This window comes from Thamnophis sirtalis, unplaced genomic scaffold (assembly GCF_051295495.1).
Source record: "Thamnophis sirtalis isolate CommonGarterSnake01/CBP01778 unplaced genomic scaffold, rThaSir2_p1.2 scaffold_3, whole genome shotgun sequence".
NCBI lineage: Eukaryota > Metazoa > Chordata > Lepidosauria > Squamata > Natricidae > Thamnophis > Thamnophis sirtalis.
Genome location: NW_028261383.1, coordinates 8,311,603 through 8,331,501, shown reverse-complemented (window position 1 = coordinate 8,331,501; position 19,899 = coordinate 8,311,603). Strand labels below are relative to the sequence as shown.

Here is a 19,899-nt window from a genome sequence, read left to right as displayed (position 1 = left end):
CTCCCTCTTATGGCTGATTGGGAGAGCGAGTACGTTCAGAGAAGTGTTCTGAGAGTTGTGTTGGAAAACACATAAACCAGCATACAGAGACACTGCAGTTTAAATAGGCTTTTACTTTCGTGGAAATAGAGGTATCAGAGTCCATCAAAAGTTCCAAGTCATACACGGATAAGACAATCAGTCATCAATGTCTTTCAGTTAAGGGATAATCCAAATAACATAGTCCAGTATCATATAATCAGTTCAGTACTCAAAGTTTGTTAGCAGTTGCAAAACGTTCAATAGCTCATGGCACTTTCTAACAGCCAGCTTCCAATAACACTCAGATCAGATTAGCCCTGCATTTAATAAACAGAGAGCTAACAGTCATTCTGGCTCCCTCTTATGGCTGATTGGGAGAGCGAGTACGTTCAGAGAAGTGTTCTGAGAGTTGTGTTGGAAAACACATAAACCAGCATACAGAGACACTGCAGTTTAAATAGGCTTTTACTTTCGTGGAAATAGAGGTATCAGAGTCCATCAAAAGTTCCAAGTCATACACGGATAAGACAATCAGTCATCAATGTCTTTCAGTTAAGGGATAATCCAAATAACATAGTCCAGTATCATATAATCAGTTCAGTACTCAAAGTTTGTTAGCAGTTGCAAAACGTTCAATAGCTCATGGCACTTTCTAACAGCCAGCTTCCAATAACACTCAGATCAGATCAGCCCAGCATTTAATAAACAGAGAGCTAACAGTCATTCTGGCTCCCTCTTATGGCTGATTGGGAGAGCGAGTACGTTCAGAGAAGTGTTCTGAGAGTTGTGTTGGAAAACACATAAACCAGCATACAGAGACACTGCAGTTTAAATAGGCTTTTACTTTCGTGGAAATAGAGGTATCAGAGTCCATCAAAAGTTCCAAGTCATACACGGATAAGACAATCAGTCATCAATGTCTTTCAGTTAAGGGATAATCCAAATAACATAGTCCAGTATCATATAATCAGTTCAGTACTCAAAGTTTGTTAGCAGTTGCAAAACGTTCAATAGCTCATGGCACTTTCTAACAGCCAGCTTCCAATAACACTCAGATCAGATTAGCCCTGCATTTAATAAACAGAGAGCTAACAGTCATTCTGGCTCCCTCTTATGGCTGATTGGGAGAGCGAGTACGTTCAGAGAAGTGTTGTGAGAGTTGTGTTGGAAAACACATAAACCAGCATACAGAGACACTGCAGTTTAAATAGGCTTTTACTTTCGTGGAAATAGAGGTATCAGAGTCCATCAAAAGTTCCAAGTCATACACGGATAAGACAATCAGTCATCAATGTCTTTCAGTTAAGGGATAATCCAAATAACATAGTCCAGTATCATATAATCAGTTCAGTACTCAAAGTTTGTTAGCAGTTGCAAAACGTTCAATAGCTCATGGCACTTTCTAACAGCCAGCTTCCAATAACACTCAGATCAGATCAGCCCAGCATTTAATAAACAGAGAGCTAACAGTCATTCTGGCTCCCTCTTATGGCTGATTGGGAGAGCGAGTACGTTCAGAGAAGTGTTGTGAGAGTTGTGTTGGAAAACACATAAACCAGCATACAGAGACACTGCAGTTTAAATAGGCTTTTACTTTCGTGGAAATAGAGGTATCAGAGTCCATCAAAAGTTCCAAGTCATACACGGATAAGACAATCAGTCATCAATGTCTTTCAGTTAAGGGATAATCCAAATAACATAGTCCAGTATCATATAATCAGTTCAGTACTCAAAGTTTGTTAGCAGTTGCAAAACGTTCAATAGCTCATGGCACTTTCTAACAGCCAGCTTCCAATAACACTCAGATCAGATCAGCCCAGCATTTAATAAACAGAGAGCTAACAGTCATTCTGGCTCCCTCTTATGGCTGATTGAGGAAAACAGCAACCAATAACATTTTACAGTATGATTTTTAAAAAAGGTACAACATTGTTACATGATTTATATATTGCCAACCCAACCGTTAGATCATATTCCTAACAGCATCCATGGACCATACAGAAATCCCTACTAAATATAAGCATTGCTGTAAATATAGATATGGAATAGTGGAACTGTGCAGAATGATCCCCTCAAAATCAGTGCTGTATTTTCTGAAATTTCTCCTCATCTCTCTTGTTTTAGCTTCATCTTCTTCTGAAAAATTCACAGCTTTACAATAACTCCATGTATGGATTATATCTGGATGAGAGTGGAGAGTTGGCTGCTGATCTTGACATCATGAGTTGGGCCCTGTTTCTCAATCTGTCAGTTATCTGGGCAAGAGAGTGAGGAAGCCATGATGAGAATGAAACTTGATCTGGAGTTCAACTAATTGCTGAAAAAGGGCACATCCTGAGAAAGAGAAGGAGCACCAACACCAGTTAGGGCACTACCCAAACCAATTCAAAAGACCAATTCAAAAAGAACTGTGAAAGAGATGATGTTGAGATATTCCTAACTAACTTTGAAGATGTCTGCAAAGCTGAGAGAACTGCAAAGCCCAGGATATGGCTCCTATTTGCCTTCTCTTGATATATTGCTTAACCCAAATATTAGCTAATCTGAGAGTTCTGAAGAAAAAGAGGACAAGCACAAATATTAATTATTGATTAATTTATTTCATGTTTAAGATTATTTTGGATTTTCATTTGATTAATCTTAAACTTCATATTTTTATTTCATTTGGTTTCAAATAACCCCAATTGTGAGGGAACACCTGCAAAGGAAACATACAAACCAATGACAACGGGTCAAAGGTGCTGGAGAGAGGCAGCGTTTTCGCCGGGAAGAGCGGCGTTTTCACCTGGAGGGAGACTGCTTTGGTGGCCCTGGATAGTTCCTGGTGGTGAGCGACTGTTAGGCGCCCCCCCCTGCCGCCCCCCCTCGCCGCATGAACAACGGACAATGACGGCGCTTTCTTTAACGAGGCCAGCTTAACTTGACTGACTAACTTGACTGTGCAGAAGAAAGTGAAACCTCTGTCTAGGAGCCTGGTTTTCGCAGCTAGAAGGAGTAAGAACTCCCCAGCATATCCGTGTCAGCAGCGTATTGAGGAGATTTGTCTCCCCAGAGCTGCTTGGCACGGAAGACGCAGACGATGGAAAAAAAAGCACTGGAAGTGGGGCGGAGGCTGCCGACACTTCAGACACGGCCAGAGAGAAGCTGCCGACAATAGCGTGGCTTGGAGGCGCGGCTGCCAGGGTCCCTGGCTGGAATTGCTTGCTGCTGGTTGCTGGAGACCATCGCACCCTGGGGAGCCGAGGGCTCCGCGGCTGCCTAGAGTGAGGTGGCCACCAGGAGCCGGGCAGTTTGCTGACTCACCTGGAGACGCTGGGAGGTGCCGGAGCTCACATTAACGCTGGAGCTCACATTAACGCCGAGCCGCTGACCAGCTGTGAGCCCACTAAGAGACTAACTAGGTTTGGAGGACATGGAAGGTGCCTGGAGTTCCTTGAGTTGACTGAGGAGAGATTGTTTTATTGAGAGACTGAGAAGAGAAAACGCTGGCCTTATTAACACCAACATCATTTTAGAACTGGAAAGGCCTACTGTGGGCCATCAGCCAGGCGAACTGAACCAGCTAGCGGATTTTGTGGCGCCGCCTATGACGAGAGGCGGGCGGAGACTCCCTGCCTGAGGGACCGGGGACACCTGTCGGAGCCTGGAAGAGTGGGCTGAGACCATCTTTGCTGCCGGGGAGGTGGCTGTCGGTGACTGTTTGGGGGGACCTGACCCCCCCAGGTTGTCTGAAGCCGCCTTCTGCTGTTGTGCTGCTGTAGGGTCAGGCTAGGGACAGGGTAGGGTTAGATTAGAATAGGGTGGGTTAGTTTAAGTTAGGTTAGGTTAAGGTTAGGGTTAGGGTGGGGGTGGGGTTGCTAGCCTGATGGCCTACCGACGGGCTGCCTCCACCGGGAGTGTCACGGTACAGCTGGGAGTGGGGTTTCCCCACCCCTTTTTGCCGTGAGGTCTCCCAGCTCCTGGGTGTTCTCTGTTCCCGACGGGGGAGGGTGTTGCTGGCCAACGTTGCCTGTGGCTGGCCCTACAACTTTCGCCATTATTTGTCGCCTATGGCCTGCTTGCTTCTCAGACTTTCCTGGCCTCTCCTTGGACTACTGCTAGGTCATCATCATATGCCCGTTATTATTTCTCTGGACTTCAGACACGTGTATGGGAGGCTTGGATACCACCCTCTTTGGCCTCTTCGGACTAAATAACTCGCAACAGTGCGCAGATTTTATATTTTATAATTTTTTATATATTAGTAATTGTTGATAAATTTTTTATAATCTTAATGTATGTGGAGTGTGTGGTATGAGTGATTGATTGAATGTTCCCACTTTTTATCATTATATTGCTGTTGTTGCTTTTTTTTAAATTTGTTTCATGGGGATTGACTGATGGCATGTATGGGTATGTTTGGTGGGCCGGGAGCCTAGCTGGGTGCCTCCTGCACTGAGTGCTTTAGCAGAAGTGCTAGGGGGCCCCAGGCCCGGTTCCGGCCCTTGGATGTGTGTGTCGAAGGGCCTGCCAATGAATTCGGTGGCAGGGGGAGAGGGCGGAGGGACCACAGATGCGGGAATGCGCCAGAATATTGGGGTCATACTGGGGAGGGGCAGATATGGCGGGAACTTCAGGGTGAGCCATTACCGGGGAAGGAGGGCTCCCTATGTCAGAGGGATCCCTCTTTCCGGCCCTGTGAGTTCCACTCCAAGGCCAGATGGCGCGAGTAGTCAGGACCCTGGTCTCAGGTTGCTGTTGCTAAATGCCAGGTCTGTGGTTCACAAGGCTCTCCTCATCCAGGACCTAATTATAGACGAGGGGGCAGACCTGGCATGTATTACTGAAACCCTGGCTGGGCCCGGAGGGAGGAGTCCCCCTCACTGAAATGTGCCCAGAGGGTTTTCAGGTGCTTCATCAACCGCGACCTCAGAAAAGGGGCAGGGGAATGGCCATTGTTATCCGGCAGTCCTTAGCTCCTCGTAGGATCCCTGCTCTGGAGCTTGTCGGGTGTGAGTCCTTGCTGGTGAAGATCGGCCTTGCAGGTCAAGTGGGCTTGTTGTTAATGTACCTGCCTCCCAACAGCGTGACAACAGCCCTCCCCTTGCTCCTCGAGTTAGTAGCTGAGCTAGCAGTTGAGTTCCCCAGACTTATGATACTGGGGGACTTCAACCTGCCTTCGCTTGACAAACACTCTGATGGAGCACAGGAGTTCATGGCTTCCATGACAGCTATGGGCTTGACCCAGGTAATCCAGGGTCCGACTCACTCGGCGGGTCATACATTCAACCTCGTATTTCTCTCGGAGCAGTGGAGTTGTGATCTTGGTCTGAGGGATAGTGAGATCTTGGCCCTGTCATGGTCAGACCACTTCCTACTGAGGCTCAACTTTCGGAGACCAATCCCCCGCTGTAGGGAGGAGGAACCGATTAGGTGTTTCCACCCCAGGCGTCTTATGGATCCCCAGGGTTTCCAGGTAGCGCTTGGAGTTATGCCTGATACTCTCGCCCGCAGCTCGGTGGAGACCTTAGTCACTACTTGGAACTCGGTGGCGGCTGAGGCTCTCCACCAGATTGCACCTTTACGGCCGATCCATGGCAGTGGATCCAAGAGGGCCCCTTGGTTTACTGAGGACCTCCGGGAGATGAAACACCAAAAGAGACACCTAGAGCGCCGCTGGAGGTCCAGTAAATCTGAGTCAGACCGAGCACTATTAAAAGCTTGCATCAGAGCATATCTATCAGCAATACGGACAACCAAGAACAACTATATTGCCGCTCTGATAGTGTCTGCTGAGTCCTGCCCTGCCGCCCTGTTTAGGGTGACCCGCTCCCTCCTAAACATGAGGGTTGCGGATAACCCTTTACAGGGTAGAGCAGAGGAATATGTCCAGTTCCTCACGGACAAAGTTGCTTGGCTTCAGATGGACCTGGACTCCAATTGCGCAGAGCCAGCCGGGGTACCGGGGGAAGGTCTTGAACAACATCTCTGGACTGACTTTCAACCTGTTGCCCCTGATGAAGTGGACAAGGCCATGGGAGCGGTGAGTGCTGTCACATGTATACCGGACCCGTGCCCCTCCTGGCTGGTCGTGAACAGCAAGGAGGTGACACGGAGCTGGATCCAGGCAATGGTGAATGTCTCTCTTCGGGAGGGCTTCTTCCCACCGGCATTGAAAACTGCGGTGGTGAGACCCCTCCTGAAGAAGCCATCGCTGGATCCAGCCATTTTGAACAACTATCATCCAGTCTCCAACCTTCCCTTTATTGGGAAGGTTGTTGAGAAAGTGGTGGCCTCTCAACTCCGACGGTCCTTGGATGAAGCCGATTATCTGGACTCCTTTCAGTCTTGATTCAGGCCTGGCTACAGCATGGAAACCGCTTTGGTCGCACTGACCGATGATCTCTGGAGAGCCAGGGATGGAGGTCATGCCTCCGTCCTAGTGCTCCTTGACCTCTCAGCGGCCTTTGATCGACCATGGTATCCTTCTGTGACGGTTGCGAGAGGTGGGGGTGGGAGGCACCATTTTTCGGTGGTTCTCCTCCTACCTCTCAGACAGGTCACAGTCGGTGTTGGTCGGGGGCAGAGGTCGACCCCTAGGCCCCTGAAATATGGGGTTCCTCAGGGTGTGGTCCTGTCCCCCCTCCTGTTTAATATCTACATGAAGCCACTAGGTGGGATCATTCAACAGCATGGGATAAAATACCATCAATATGCGGATGACACTCAGTTGTATCTGTCCGCCCCGTGCCAACTCAGTGAAGTGATCGACGTGATGTGCCAGTGCCTGGAGGCTGTCAGGGTCTGGATGGGGGTTAACAAGCTTGTGCTCAATCCAGACAAGACCGAGTGGCTGTTGTGTTTCCCTCCCAAAAATTTGGTTAGTATTCCATCACTCAGGCTGGGGGGTGAAATTTTACACCCCTCAGACAGGGCTCGCAACTTGGGAGTCCTCCTGGACCCACAGCTAACTTTAGAACATCAGTTGTCAGCTGTGACCAGGGGGGCATTTGCCCAGGTTTGCCTGGTGCACCAGTTGCATCCCTACCTGAACCGGGAGGCACTCGCAACAGTCACTCACACCCTCGTGACCTCAAGACTGGACTACTGCAATGCGCTCTACATGGGGCTGCCCTTGAAGAGCATTCGGAGACTTCAACTGGTCCAGAATGCGGCCGTACGAGCGATTGTGGGTGTACCTCGATACACCCACATTACACCTATCCTCCGCGAGCTGCACTGGCTTCCAATCGGTCTCCGGATACGCTTCAAGGTGCTAGTTATTACTTATAAAGCCCTTCATGGTATTGGACCTGGGTACTTGAGAGACCGCCTGCTGCCAATTACCTCCCAAAGACCCATTAGATCGCACAGGGTTGGCCTCCGGGTTCCATCCACTAGCCAATGCCATCTGGCTACGACCCGGGGGAGGGCCTTCTCTGTTGAAGCTCTGGCCCTTTGGAACAAACTCCCCGCAGAGATTCAGACCTTCACCTCTCTCCCTCCTTTCCGAAAAGCCGTTAAAACCTGGCTGTGTCGGCAGGCCTGGGGTTGATGAGCTCCCTTCCCCTCTCGACAGGTGTGGTTGTTGGTCATTTTAAATGTCTATTTTGTACTTGTATGTTTCCCCTTCCCGTTTAAGTTGTTCGCTGCCCTGAGTCCCTTTTAGGGAATAGGGCGGCATATAAATAAAATAAAATAAAACTTAAACTTAAACTTAATAATAATTGCATATAAGAAATTAAATGATATGAATCTAAGAAACAATTTCATTATCAGTTTCCTATTTTTATCACTAAGTGTTCCTTAGTGTTTAGCTCTGGTCTCAGGAGGATAATATAGCACTTGGGGAAGAAGATGCAGCCCAGAAGCCCAGCACCAGAGGCCAAGATGGAGAAGACCTGAACAGCCACCATGTATTTCCCTTTGGTGCTCAGGTAAGTGGGGAGGAAGGAGATCCAGATACTGCAGAAGACCAGCATGCTGAAGGTGATCAGCTTGGCTTCATTGAAAGCCCCAGGTAGGTTTCTGTCTAGGAAAGCCACTGTGAAGCAAACAGCAGCTAGGAAACCCATGTAGCCAAGGACAACATAAAACATGGTGACAGAACCTTCATTGCATTGAAGGATGATCTCTCCAGGCTGGGAGTGCAGATCAGAATCAGGGAATGGAGGAGAAACTCCTAGCCAAAGGGCACAAATGAAAAACAGACAACCAGAACAAGAAAGGATGATGGAATTGGCCAAACTCTTCTTCAGCCACCTTTTCACTCGGTTTCCTGGTTTTGTTGCCAGGAATGCCAATACCACTGTGATTGTTTTGGCCAACAAAGAAGATACGGCTACTGAGAAGACAATGCTGAACACTGTTTGTCGGAGAAGACAGGTAACTTTTCTTGGTTGTCCAATGAAGAGAAGAGGAGACAAGAAGCAAAGCAGGAGGGAGACAAGGAGAATGTAGGAGAGGTCTCGGTTGTTGGCTTTGACAATGGGTGTTTCTCGGTATTGAATGAATGCAATTAAAACAAGACCTGTGGTTAGGAACAAGATTAGGGCAAAAGAGACCAATATAATGGCCAGATGTTCCTCATAGGCCAGGAAGGTGATGTGTTTAGAGATACATCGGAGTCGGTTCTCAATTGAATATTGATCATCTGGGCAGTTGGTACATTTTTCAGTATCTGGGATAACAGAAAATAATGTTTATTTTTTCCTCTCAAATTTCAAGAAAACCTTGAACCCCTCTTCATTCTCTGTATTCACCTTCATCAGTGAGAGAAAATTCAATCACCCTGAAGTTGGTTGATGAATCAGGCCAGGTCACAAATGGACCTCACACAGAAATCTTTTTGGCAACTTCCATGCCCTCTGAAAGCATTGATTCAGTAAGGTAAATTTAGCAAATACAGATTTACCATAGAAGGCATGACTGAAATACAGCAAGAAGAACCTGAATTGTCAGAAATTGTCATTTTGTGATAGGGGCAGGGGTGGGCTGTGGGGTGTTTGCAGGGATTCAGGAGAACCTCTAGATAAGATTCAGTGCAGTTCGGAAAACCCCCAAATCCCATCCTGGCCAACTCTGCCCACTCCACCCACCCCACCCCATCCCCTCCCCTCCCAAGAGTCCCCATGTTTAGGATGCAGGAAAGTGCAGGGTGTGTGTGGAGGCTCGGGGAGAGTGAAAAACAGGCTTATCGGAAATTGGGGAAGGAAGAAATGGACCCATTTCTGACCTCCAGAGCCTGAGGAGTGCAACCCCCAGCTTCCATGGTCAGGAGGCCAACTGGGTCATATCCACCATGGCCACATCCACCCAGCAACCAGGCAGGGAACCCCTTGCTTAAATTTTTGAAGCCCATGGCTGGAGAGGGGTACAGTTGACGGAGGTTCTGCAACATTTGGCAACCTGTCTTGCTGAACCTTCACATGTCCAAAACAGTCAAAAAGAGTCATAATACAAAAGATTTTTCCTGACTGCCAAATGGCCACTCTCAGAGCCTCCCTAATTCGAAACAATTAAATTGAACTAAGCAAGTAAGGAATTCCTTCATAATGGGAATAATCATTACACAGAAGATAACTGAAACTTGCACACAAAAGCCACAATTGGAATGGTCTGGATGACTTCAGCTGTGTGGGATTTACTTTGTATGTATGGTATACGTCGTGGATTTTTCCATCCATCTGTGGCAGGAGTGTTTAAGCTGCGGCCCACAGGCCGGGTGCATCACACACAGATCACACCCACACCAGCTCCACAAAGGCAAAAAATGTTGTGGCAGTTCATGATACATCACGTGACACAATCAAGTTTGACACCCGTGATCTATGGCTATCTTTCGTTTTTGATCCAGATGGGCAGAAATACCAAATGTGGGGTTTTTTGATCTATTTACTATTCCACCATAGACTTTATGCAGAAAATGTTTCCATTGTTCCTATTCCAAGCCCTATTTGTCCATGAATGGCTAAACAAGATGCTCAGAGGAAAGGATCTTGAAGATCTTCCCCAAACAGAAGATTGAAACAATCTTGTCTCTCGACAGCTACACAATTGAACATTCAATCTATACTGTGGCCAGGATCTTAAATGCTGCGCAGTTGTTAAAATAAACAAATAATCAGTTGAGAGTCATCAAAGACAGAATGACACCCAGCTGATTATTTGTTTATTTTCACAAATAGGCAACATTTAAGGCCCTGCCCACAGTCCAGAGGGAACATTAAATTGTGCAGCTGTCGAGAGACAAGCTTGTTTCAATCTTCTCTTATTCACTTGTATGAGAATTGCCTTGGACGAATCCACTTCCTCAAGGCCTTCTCTTTTCTTTGGTGACACCCACCTTCCTGAGTAGAGATGGTCCCCTCCGGACAAGGAACACAGTCGTAACAGCAAAATGGCTCTCCTTCTCGCTTCTGCTTGACAAATCCAGGATGGCATTTTTCCACACATTTGGACTCAGGCAAAGGCTAAGCAGAAAAACAAGGAATGCCAAAGAAAATGTGTTAGCAATAACCATCCTGACATGCTGTCATACTCTTGAAGTAAAAGTGACTGCTGAGTTTCTAGAACTATAATGATATGAGGTAGAGGTGAAGTCATGAGGACATGTCCCTCAGAAAGGGTAAGTCAGGAATCTTTTGCTTCAGAACCTGTGAATTGTGTGAGGGAATTTCTGAGGTCCAGCTAGATATCCAAGACAATTTTTTTTCTGCTGAAGAACTACAATTAGGTAACAGCAACTGGCTTGGAAGAACAAACCCATACTTGTTACTAGTTAAATTTGGAGCTCATTTTCTTCCCAGAATGACAGAAATAGCTAACAATCAAGATAAATTATTGCATTGAAGGGGTTTTAAATGAAGCGACTTCTTACAAGCCACAGCCCAAATCAAAGCAACATTTCCTTTTAATTTGTCCCTTGTTTTTTCAAATATCAGGAAAGACTTTTCTTTGAGTCAAAATCATATTTCAGTGTTTCAGTTTTCTGAATTAGGGTGTTATCACTCAGAAATTGAGTCATTTTGACTCCATGTTAAAAAGAAAACAATGTTGGATCTCCTTCATAAGAGCAGAAGTCCAATTACATTATCGCAGTGGGATGAAAGATTGGAGTAAGTAACTCTAGCCAGATCTGAGTTTCTTAGAAACTTCTTGCCCTGCCCTTCTATGGGACACTGTGCCGAACCAGGACAAGGTGAATCCAAGTTCCAAAGCTATTTTCCAAGGGGAACAAAAGGACATCTCTCCAGTCTTGATTCATCAAATTCAGTCTAAACCTGAAATGAGGCACTGGTCAATCAATTTGCCTTCTTGTTTGCTATTTGATGACAAGGAAGAAGTGGATCACAATCCCTAGCACTTGAGGGATTGGCCCTCTCTTACCATTTCCGTGCAGCTTCTCTGTTTCAGCACTGAGCCAGGGAGCTCAGCCTGATCACATAGAAAAAACATACCAATATTTCTCCTACCCCTTTGTGCAATTTTAGCCATGACAAACGATCTTCATTGATAATAAGTCTCTGCTTTTCAACAGTCAACAGTTTTTTTCCGTTGTAGTTGTCACGAGACACCCAGGTAGAGATCCTCAGATCTGCCTTTAAATCTCCATTTTGGTCCAAGTACAGTTTGAATTCAGAAAGATTGCAAAATTCATTCTTCTCCAGAAAAGGATGAAACTACAATGGGAACAGCCATAATTTCAAAAACCGCAAACTTGGTAAATTAGTCCTTTGTTCTCATTTATCTTTTTCTTTTACTTTTTTAACTTGCAAATATCCTTAGTTGGTAGAACAGGTTTAACCATTATCTTCAAAAATGAAAAAGAAAGGTTTTATAAAATTTGTCAATGATATATTGACAAAATGTCTTTTCAAAACAATATGATTGATAAAATGTGTTAATTATAAGAAACCTTCTAAAGCAGGTCACAAATAAATTGCACAACGAAAATAAATATTTATAAATTCCTTGAAAACAATAAGTGCTTATCACAAAGCATGGATTTATCAAGAAAGTGACCAGACTAATCTCTCAGGCAGACCACATTATAAATAAATCCAGATGAGTTAATTGTACTTTATAATTACATTAAGAGAATATTGTCTCTCTGTGTGTCTCTCTGTCGTCGTCGTCATCATCATCATCATCATCATCATCATCATCATCATCAAATTTATGTGCTGCTCACCTTGCGGTGAAAGGCCACCATGCATGTCTGGAGGTACAAAAGTCCCTCCTACTCTTTTTACAATTTAAGAATTTAGGGTGAATCCTACATGAGTTGCTCTCTTTATGTAGTTATGGGCTCCCCCTGCTTTTCTAATTACATATTTTTAACAGACTGCAGAAATGCTGATGATACACTGTAACTTGACTTCAGCAAAGCATGAATGAACTAATTCCTGATGTGATGATTAGGAACTAAGTTAAATGAAGTCTGGATGGTATAATAATGAAGTTGATAAAACTGACTTTAAAGTTGACAACACTTCCAGAAAAACATTTATGACTTCCCTATAGAAAAAAGGGTATAATAAAATCCAGTAGAAAATAAAAAATACTAATATTTCATCAATAAGAGCTAAAAAACACCAGATGGAATTTAATAGGAAAAGCAAGTACAAAGTCTTCCATGTTGAAGAAGAAAAATGAACCGTAGAGCAAGAATGATGGACACTATCAACCTTGATAAAAATATTTCTGATAATCATATCAAAATAGCAGTTGATTAAAAACCAAATCAGAAGTGGGATGTTCAGAGAAAGAAAGCAAATGCATCCACCTTTTGCCCTCAATCTTTCCAGCATTAAACTCTTCTCAATTAAGTCCTTCCTTGTCATTAAGTCACCAAAGTATTTGACTTTCATCTTCAGGATCTTGCTTTCTAAAGAGCGGTCAGGGTTCATCACCTCTAGGACTGACCAGATTGATTGCCTTGCAGTCCAAGGGACTGGCAGGAATCTTCTCCAGCACCATAGTTCAAAGGCCTCCATTCTTTGGCACTCAGCCTTTCTTATGGTCCAACTTTCACAGCCATACATTGCAACTGGGAAAACCATAGTTTTGACTATACACACACTTTTTTTTGCTTTTTTTTAGTAACCTGTTTAGATTTGCCATAACTTTTCTCCACAGGAGCAAACGTCTTTTAATTTCTTGGCTGCAGTTCCCATCTGTGCTGATCTTGGAGCCCAGGAAAATAAAATCTATCACTACCTCCATTTCTTCTCCATCTATTTACCAGGAATTGAGAAGGCCAGATGCCGGGATCTTAGTTTTCTTAAAGTTTCAAGCCAAACTTTGCACTCTCCTTCACCCGCATCAAGAGGATCTTTTGTTCCTCTTCACTTTCTGCCATTAGAATGGTATCATCTGCATATCTGAGGTTGTTGATATTTCTCCCAACAATCTTAATTCCAATTTTTTATTCATCTAGCCCTGCCCTTCTCATGATGTGCTCTGCATATCAGTTAAATAGGCACAGTGACAGCATACAGCCTTCCTGGACACCTTTCCCAATTTTGAATAAATCAGTCGTTCCATGTAGTGTTCTCACTGTTGCTTCTTGACTCAAAGAAAGGTTTCTCAAGAAACAAATAAGATGGTCTGGTTTTGGTGAACCAGGTTTGGTGGGGGTCATGTGACTAAGTGTAAGTGTCTGACATCAAGCTGGCCATGCCCATTCAGTCACATGCCCCCCATTCTAGCCACACCCACCAAAACAGTAGTAAAAAAATTGAAACCCATCACTGGCATAAGCAATTACATTTCTCGAACGTTTTGTAGTCTTGTTAAACACAAGTAGATTGATACAGTTCCCCTCCTCCTTCTTTTTATTTTTTCTCAAAAGGAACTAAGATTAATGGATCCTTGTCAGGCCCCCATACCTGCCAGGGCAGCAGCCTTGGTGCCCCCAAACTCCCATTGCTCTCTTTCCTTCTCCTCCTGGATATGGAGGAATATGCAGCATTCAAGGCATGGGCCAGAGTCTTAATGGCACTGTAGCAATGGTGGCTATTCCACACCAATTCTTTTTTCTGTTGGATCTCCAGTGGTGATTTCTCAGTGCATCTTTTCCGGCCTTTGACAGAGAATACATGGTTTGAAAAAGAGCAGAGAAATGACTGACGTCCTAAGGGTGGTTCCACAAAGAAAGTGAGTTTAAAGGCATCCTTTATTGGCGCCTTTTTTCTCTCAAAATCAACAGTCCAGATACTATTCACATATCTGAGAGCTTTGTGGTCTCTCAATGGATACACTGATTTGAGTGTTGTGATCCAGATTTTCTTTTCAATGGGTCCGGGCAAACTTGTAAGTATAATATGAAAAGGAAGAATTCTGTCCAAAACAGCACCAAGTTCTATGAAATGAATATAGACATTGACTTGTCTCCACTTAGAGAGAGCATCTCCATGGGGTGCTGTAAGTTGAGTTGTTGAGAATTGTTGTGATATAACAACACAAATGCCATTCCTGTCAAGCAAAGGAGCCAAAGTTCTCATGAAATTATCTCCATTGTCTGTGTCTGGAGCAAAGAGACCAACAAGGGTCCATCTGAAATGGAGGAGCACTTGGACAATTCCTTCATAGAGGACCCCTTTTTGGGGGTAAAAACTGTGATAAAAGAGCAATTGACTTTTATCATGCAGCAAATCTGAAAGGTATTCAAAACTTATCTGAAAAAGCAATGAAGAATACTGTGTTATTTTTAGAGTTAGAGCACTTCCCAAATATTAACTTCAAAGAAATACCATTTCATGAACTTATTAGAATAGTTTATTGTTGATTAGCCATTAACACATATGAAAATAAAGAATGAAAATATGTAACATTAACAAGACTGTATATAATCAGAATATAAAAGAATAATGTGAAAATAATAAGAAATGATTTCTCTATCACCCCTACATCTCCAGTCCACATATCCCTTTGTGCATTGAAATATTTGGTTCAAATAAAGATCCATATTAAATGCATTTTTTAATATTAATCAAACAGGAAATATTTATTTTATTATAAGGTTCTTAATCCTCTAATCTGCAGTCCAAGGCACTGATCTCTTTCTTATCTAATTTAAATTCAAATAATTGATGTGTTTGGTCTATCTCCGAGACTCAGCAAATACAAGTCTCTTCATTACAAGGCTCTTGATTAAATCTTCCATATTTAACCCTTGTATCCAGTGCTCATATCCTGCTTCAATAAATACCTCCTTAAGATATTCAAGCCTTTCTACATCAAGATATTTGCCAATTTGGAATACATTTGCAGAGGACCATTCAGTTCAATGTGCCATCCTTATTGAGCATGTTTGTATCTTTCTCTGCTTCAATATCTGATTTCTTTGGACAGCAAAGTTTTTAGCTTCTTTTCCAGCTGCACAAGAAACAGGAAGACTATACCTCCTAATAAAATTTCTCAGCTATACAATTCAAGGTTTCTTTCACTGAAATTGTCTCTTCTTTAATTGTCTCTTCTAAAACACAGAGTTTTAGGTAGTCTGTTAGTTTCCATAGATTGAACGGAATACCGATAATTGGGCAATGGGCCTAAGACAGAATCTTGGGTATCTCACTGCATGCTTCTCTCCATGTATATGGAGTTTCATTGAGGACTAGATGCTAAGTTCTCTTGGTTAGGCAAAACACTGTCTAAAGCTTGATTGTCCTTTAGCAATGAATTATTTGATCATATACCACTTTCAACTCTACTTCAAGAGGATCTGAGCATATATTTTAGCCACAATGCCTATTAGACCAATGGGTCAGTAAATTATGATAGATAAATAAATAGATAGATAGACAGACAGACAGACAGACACAGCTGCCATCTTAAATTGACTGAAGGTTAGTGGGAATTATTAATATGTGTAAATGAACCTGCCAATAGAGGACAGCAGCATTAGGGAAATTTTTTGAATAGTTGAATACAAAGTCCTTCACAGAAGCTTTATTGCTCTTCAAGCCATTTATAATCAATTTTCTCATAGATAGCTTTAGGGTTTAAATAAATTAACCTTTTGGCTAATCTGTTTGTAATTTTTTTAAAATAGTGGTTGATTAAATAAAGTGATCACTTATGTGATTTTAATCAGCTACAGGTAAAATAATCCATTTGGAATATATTATTTTTGCTAAGATTATATACAAAGTTGATGTCCAATCTCTGCTCCTCCTTCCTTTTGGACAGAAAGATCCTTTGATTGAACACAGAGCCTCTCCTCGCATTTCCAAATGTGCAGCAGAAGAACCATAATCAATGATGATAATGTCATGACACAATATCACCGCTTTGATCTTTACCTCCTAATCAGTGTGGATCCCAATTCGTAACCCTGATGCATATAATGGCCAGGATGAAAAGCAATTTTTAAGTTCGAAAGTTAACTATCACATACTGAGCTACCACGCCATTCAGTTTACCTATAGGAATTTAGTACCTATAGGAAAGTAGACACACATACCTGAGGGAATTTGTAGATGTCTCCCAATGTTGACATCTGGGTGGAGATGTCATAAGTAGCTTCATCCACAAGAGCCAAAATATTGTCCTTCCTTCCACAGCTGTAGTTGGGAACATTGGCTTCTCCAGTAGACAGCATGTCCACCAAGGCATCTGAAGTCAAAAGTGTGTTTACATAGTTGTCATGGATGTTGTAGCCAAAGGTGAGATTGTCCAGAAGCCGAGGAGTCTTGTTGACCTCTTGAATATTAAAAATTTTGCGTAGTTGTTTATGCTTATTAAAAGGTAAACTAAGATAAAAATGTTCATGTTATCATCATCATCATTAAGAGAAAAAGCAAAATATTTTTTACAATTTATTCATCTTTGTCTCCACAAGCCTTCTCAGTCTGAAGCCAATGCCGATCCAAAAGGAGTCATAATGGGTAACATCAGCATTTCTTTTAATGAGTGTTGGGGAGCGGAGATAGAGATAGGTTTCCACTAAAGTTCAGAACCACAAATCAAATTATTTGTAGCAGAACTCATTTTCAACTTGTAAGTAACCAGGATTCAAAATCATTCAATCATTAAAATAGAAACTATCATAATGGAAAGAGGCTTTTTCATATGTGACCCAGAAGAGCAATTCTAAAATTTGGTCATTCTCTGTTCCTAGAAGGATCAAGCATTGAATATGAATGAGGGGTTGTAAAAATATAAATATGAGCTATTCAGGGGCAAGTACAATCCATTCAATAACTATTTTAAACCAAAGATGGTGCTAAGGAATGAAGCAGGAAAGCTATGGAATCTGGAAGTTTTGAGGGGAGTTTATTTTTCTGCCCCATCTTGGATTCCAGATTTTTTCTACAAAATGAGAGAAAAGAGTGATGTAATGGAAATAAAAAAAATTCAAGAGATGATAGGTGCTACAATACAAGCATTAGTGAAAATAGAAGGAAAGAATGAGAACTGCAAATAGAGGGAATGAAACTCCACCACAGTGAATGACTTACAACTCATACTGACAACGAGGTTCCATGTTGAAAAGCAACATTGTTGTATGCAATATTTTTGTTCCAGTGCTGATGATACTAATGATATGATCTCCTGGACTGTAATAGCTCCATGCCTTTTCTTCATCCTGGTGCTTGAAATTCAGCGGGCACTTCATTCTAAGCTTTCCCGAGATTGGCTGGGACACGAGAAGCAAGAGAAACACAAGGAGAAGATCCATAATTCCTGGGTCTAAATAACAATATATGTTAGATAAATTGGAAGGACCTTTATAATGTAGAAATTCTAGACTTTCTGGATTCAGACAGAGATGAACAGAGCTTCACCTGGAAAGGAGAGAAAGTACATTCAAAGACACAGTCCATACCTGTATGAAAACCAGTACTGCCCTGTCTTGAGGCTGAGGCATTTATCCTTTTCTAATGCAAGATCCCTTCCATTTTGTTTCAGTCTGATGTTTACCTCAAAGTAACTCCCTGGAGAAGTAGCAGAAGAGGTCCCAAAGACCAGAATTTTGAAAATTACAGTGAGAAGTAACTTCTCCTCTGTGAACCCTAGATTTCTTCTGGACTCCATTTTCAAAGGAATAGCTGGAGAAGAACACCTTAGAGAAAAATCCTACCCTTGGGGGCAGATCTACATTGTTGTGTAGTAGTTGTGGTCTTTTCCTGTCAGGTCTTGTCCAGAAAGTGATGTTGGATGAAAATAATTCAACATCCAGGGAATTGACTTCTGCTATCCTTCAATCTAATGACTTCTCTAGTGGAAGTTCATGCAGAGTGATGTAATTTGTTGACATTCTGTGTTGGTGGCACTAAACTCAAGTGCTGCCTATTTTCCAAAAGCAAAGAAGTAATTCATGTATCCTTAAATCCTTTCTAATGACAAAAGTTGGGCCAGTTTGTGATTCTTTTTTTCTATTGGGTCTATCAAATCTGTTAGGTGCTGAAGTCCTGGTTCTGCCAGTTGGTCTGGGGAACCCAGAGTGGGATGGAGCCCATTAAATGGCTCATGTGATCTGCTGTTACTGGGGTGGGGGGTGATTTTATTCTATTTTATTGTATTAATTTATTTGATTTTTAATCAGTTTAATGTTTTATTGTTTTAAATGTGGTTTTATGTTCTGCAAGCCACCTTGAGTCGCCATGGGATAATAGGTGACAATATAAAATTAATAAATAAATACATTGACATGTATTTGTAAGGATTGACTTGGAAAGAGATTTCTTTCTTCATCAAAGTTTTACTCTATTTTAACAAATCTAATAGAATTAACATTTATTATAATATTTTTTCTTAAAATCATGGATATTTGAAGAGCAGAAGAATGCATATTAATATAGACATGAGGAGAAACCCACCAGTTGTCCTTTAATTCTTAAATCTTCTCTCAAACCCATCCTTCCACACTTTATTAAGTAGAAATGTCCTTTATTGCCATGAGATATGCCAGAAGCAAAAAAAGAATAAATAAATTAATGAATCTGTTCATAATTGTAGTTTATGAAACCATTTGAACTCAGTTCAGTTCAGTTCAGTTTATTATATTTATATGCTGCTCTTTTCCCCCGAAGGGGACTCAGGGTGGCTCACAACTCGAACCGAGGAAGGGGGATATAGACAAAAAATTTAAAAAACAGCAAGCATAACAATATATAATTTAAAACTCACAACAGTCATACCATTCGAGACGGGGGCAACAGCTCTTTAGCCCCAGGCCTGTCGGAACAGCCAGGTTTTGAGGGCTTTGCGGAAGGCCTGGAGGGTGGTGAGGGTTCGAATCTCCACGGGGAGTTCATTCCAGAGGGTCGGAGCAGCCACAGAGAAGTCGGTAGTCGCCAGTCAACACGGAATTCGGAGGAGGCCTAATCTGTGGGATCTAATCAGTCTAGTGGAGGTAATTGGCAGCAGGTGGTCTCTCAAGTACCCAGAGAGTTCTAATTAGAGAGTTTTGATTTCTTCAATTGAAGCCCAGAGACTACTTAGCTGAAATTCAAATTTACCTCCATTCCATGGATGCTTAGTCCAGACACATTTTCTTTCCCATTCTTTGTTTTTCTGCTTAGCCTTTGCCTCAGTCCAAGTGTGTGGAAAATTGTCATCCTGAATATGTCGAGCAGAAGCTAGAAGAAGGGCCAGTTTGCTGCTACAATTGTGTTCCTTGTCCAGAGGGAACCATTTCCATTCAGAAAGGTGGGTGACACACAAACAAAATAGGCCTTGAAGGAGGGGTTGAATAGAGATAGGAGTGTAGGGCAATTTGTGCAAGATTTACTACTGTGAGAGGAAATATCTCTTTAGCTTTTGGGGGGGATCTCTCTTTCCACATTTATCTTTCTATGAATGTTTGAGTTCTTTGAAACTTGAAGAATTGTCTCAGGTCCACCTCATGGAAGAATTATTGAAATGAGCTTGACATGGGCCTCCCCTTAT

At 42.7% G+C, this 19,899-nt stretch overlaps 1 protein-coding gene across 1 annotated transcript in view; it reads right to left on the bottom strand.

Moving 5' to 3' along the window:
- LOC148047097 (vomeronasal type-2 receptor 26-like) overlaps nt 1-17,781 on the bottom strand; it is a 30,004-nt gene extending 12,223 nt beyond the window's left edge. The window contains exons 1-6 of the mRNA XM_087707744.1: nt 17,466-17,781; nt 16,469-16,757; nt 14,550-14,681; nt 11,475-11,681; nt 10,346-10,472; nt 8,046-8,680 (exon numbers count right to left, since the gene is read on the bottom strand). Of these exons, the coding sequence (XP_087563870.1) occupies nt 8,046-8,680; nt 10,346-10,472; nt 11,475-11,681; nt 14,550-14,681; nt 16,469-16,757; nt 17,466-17,686 (1,611 nt within the window). The 5' untranslated portion in view covers nt 17,687-17,781. The remainder of the gene's footprint in view (nt 1-8,045; nt 8,681-10,345; nt 10,473-11,474; nt 11,682-14,549; nt 14,682-16,468; nt 16,758-17,465) is intronic.
- Nucleotides 17,782-19,899: the final 2,118 nt, after the last annotated feature.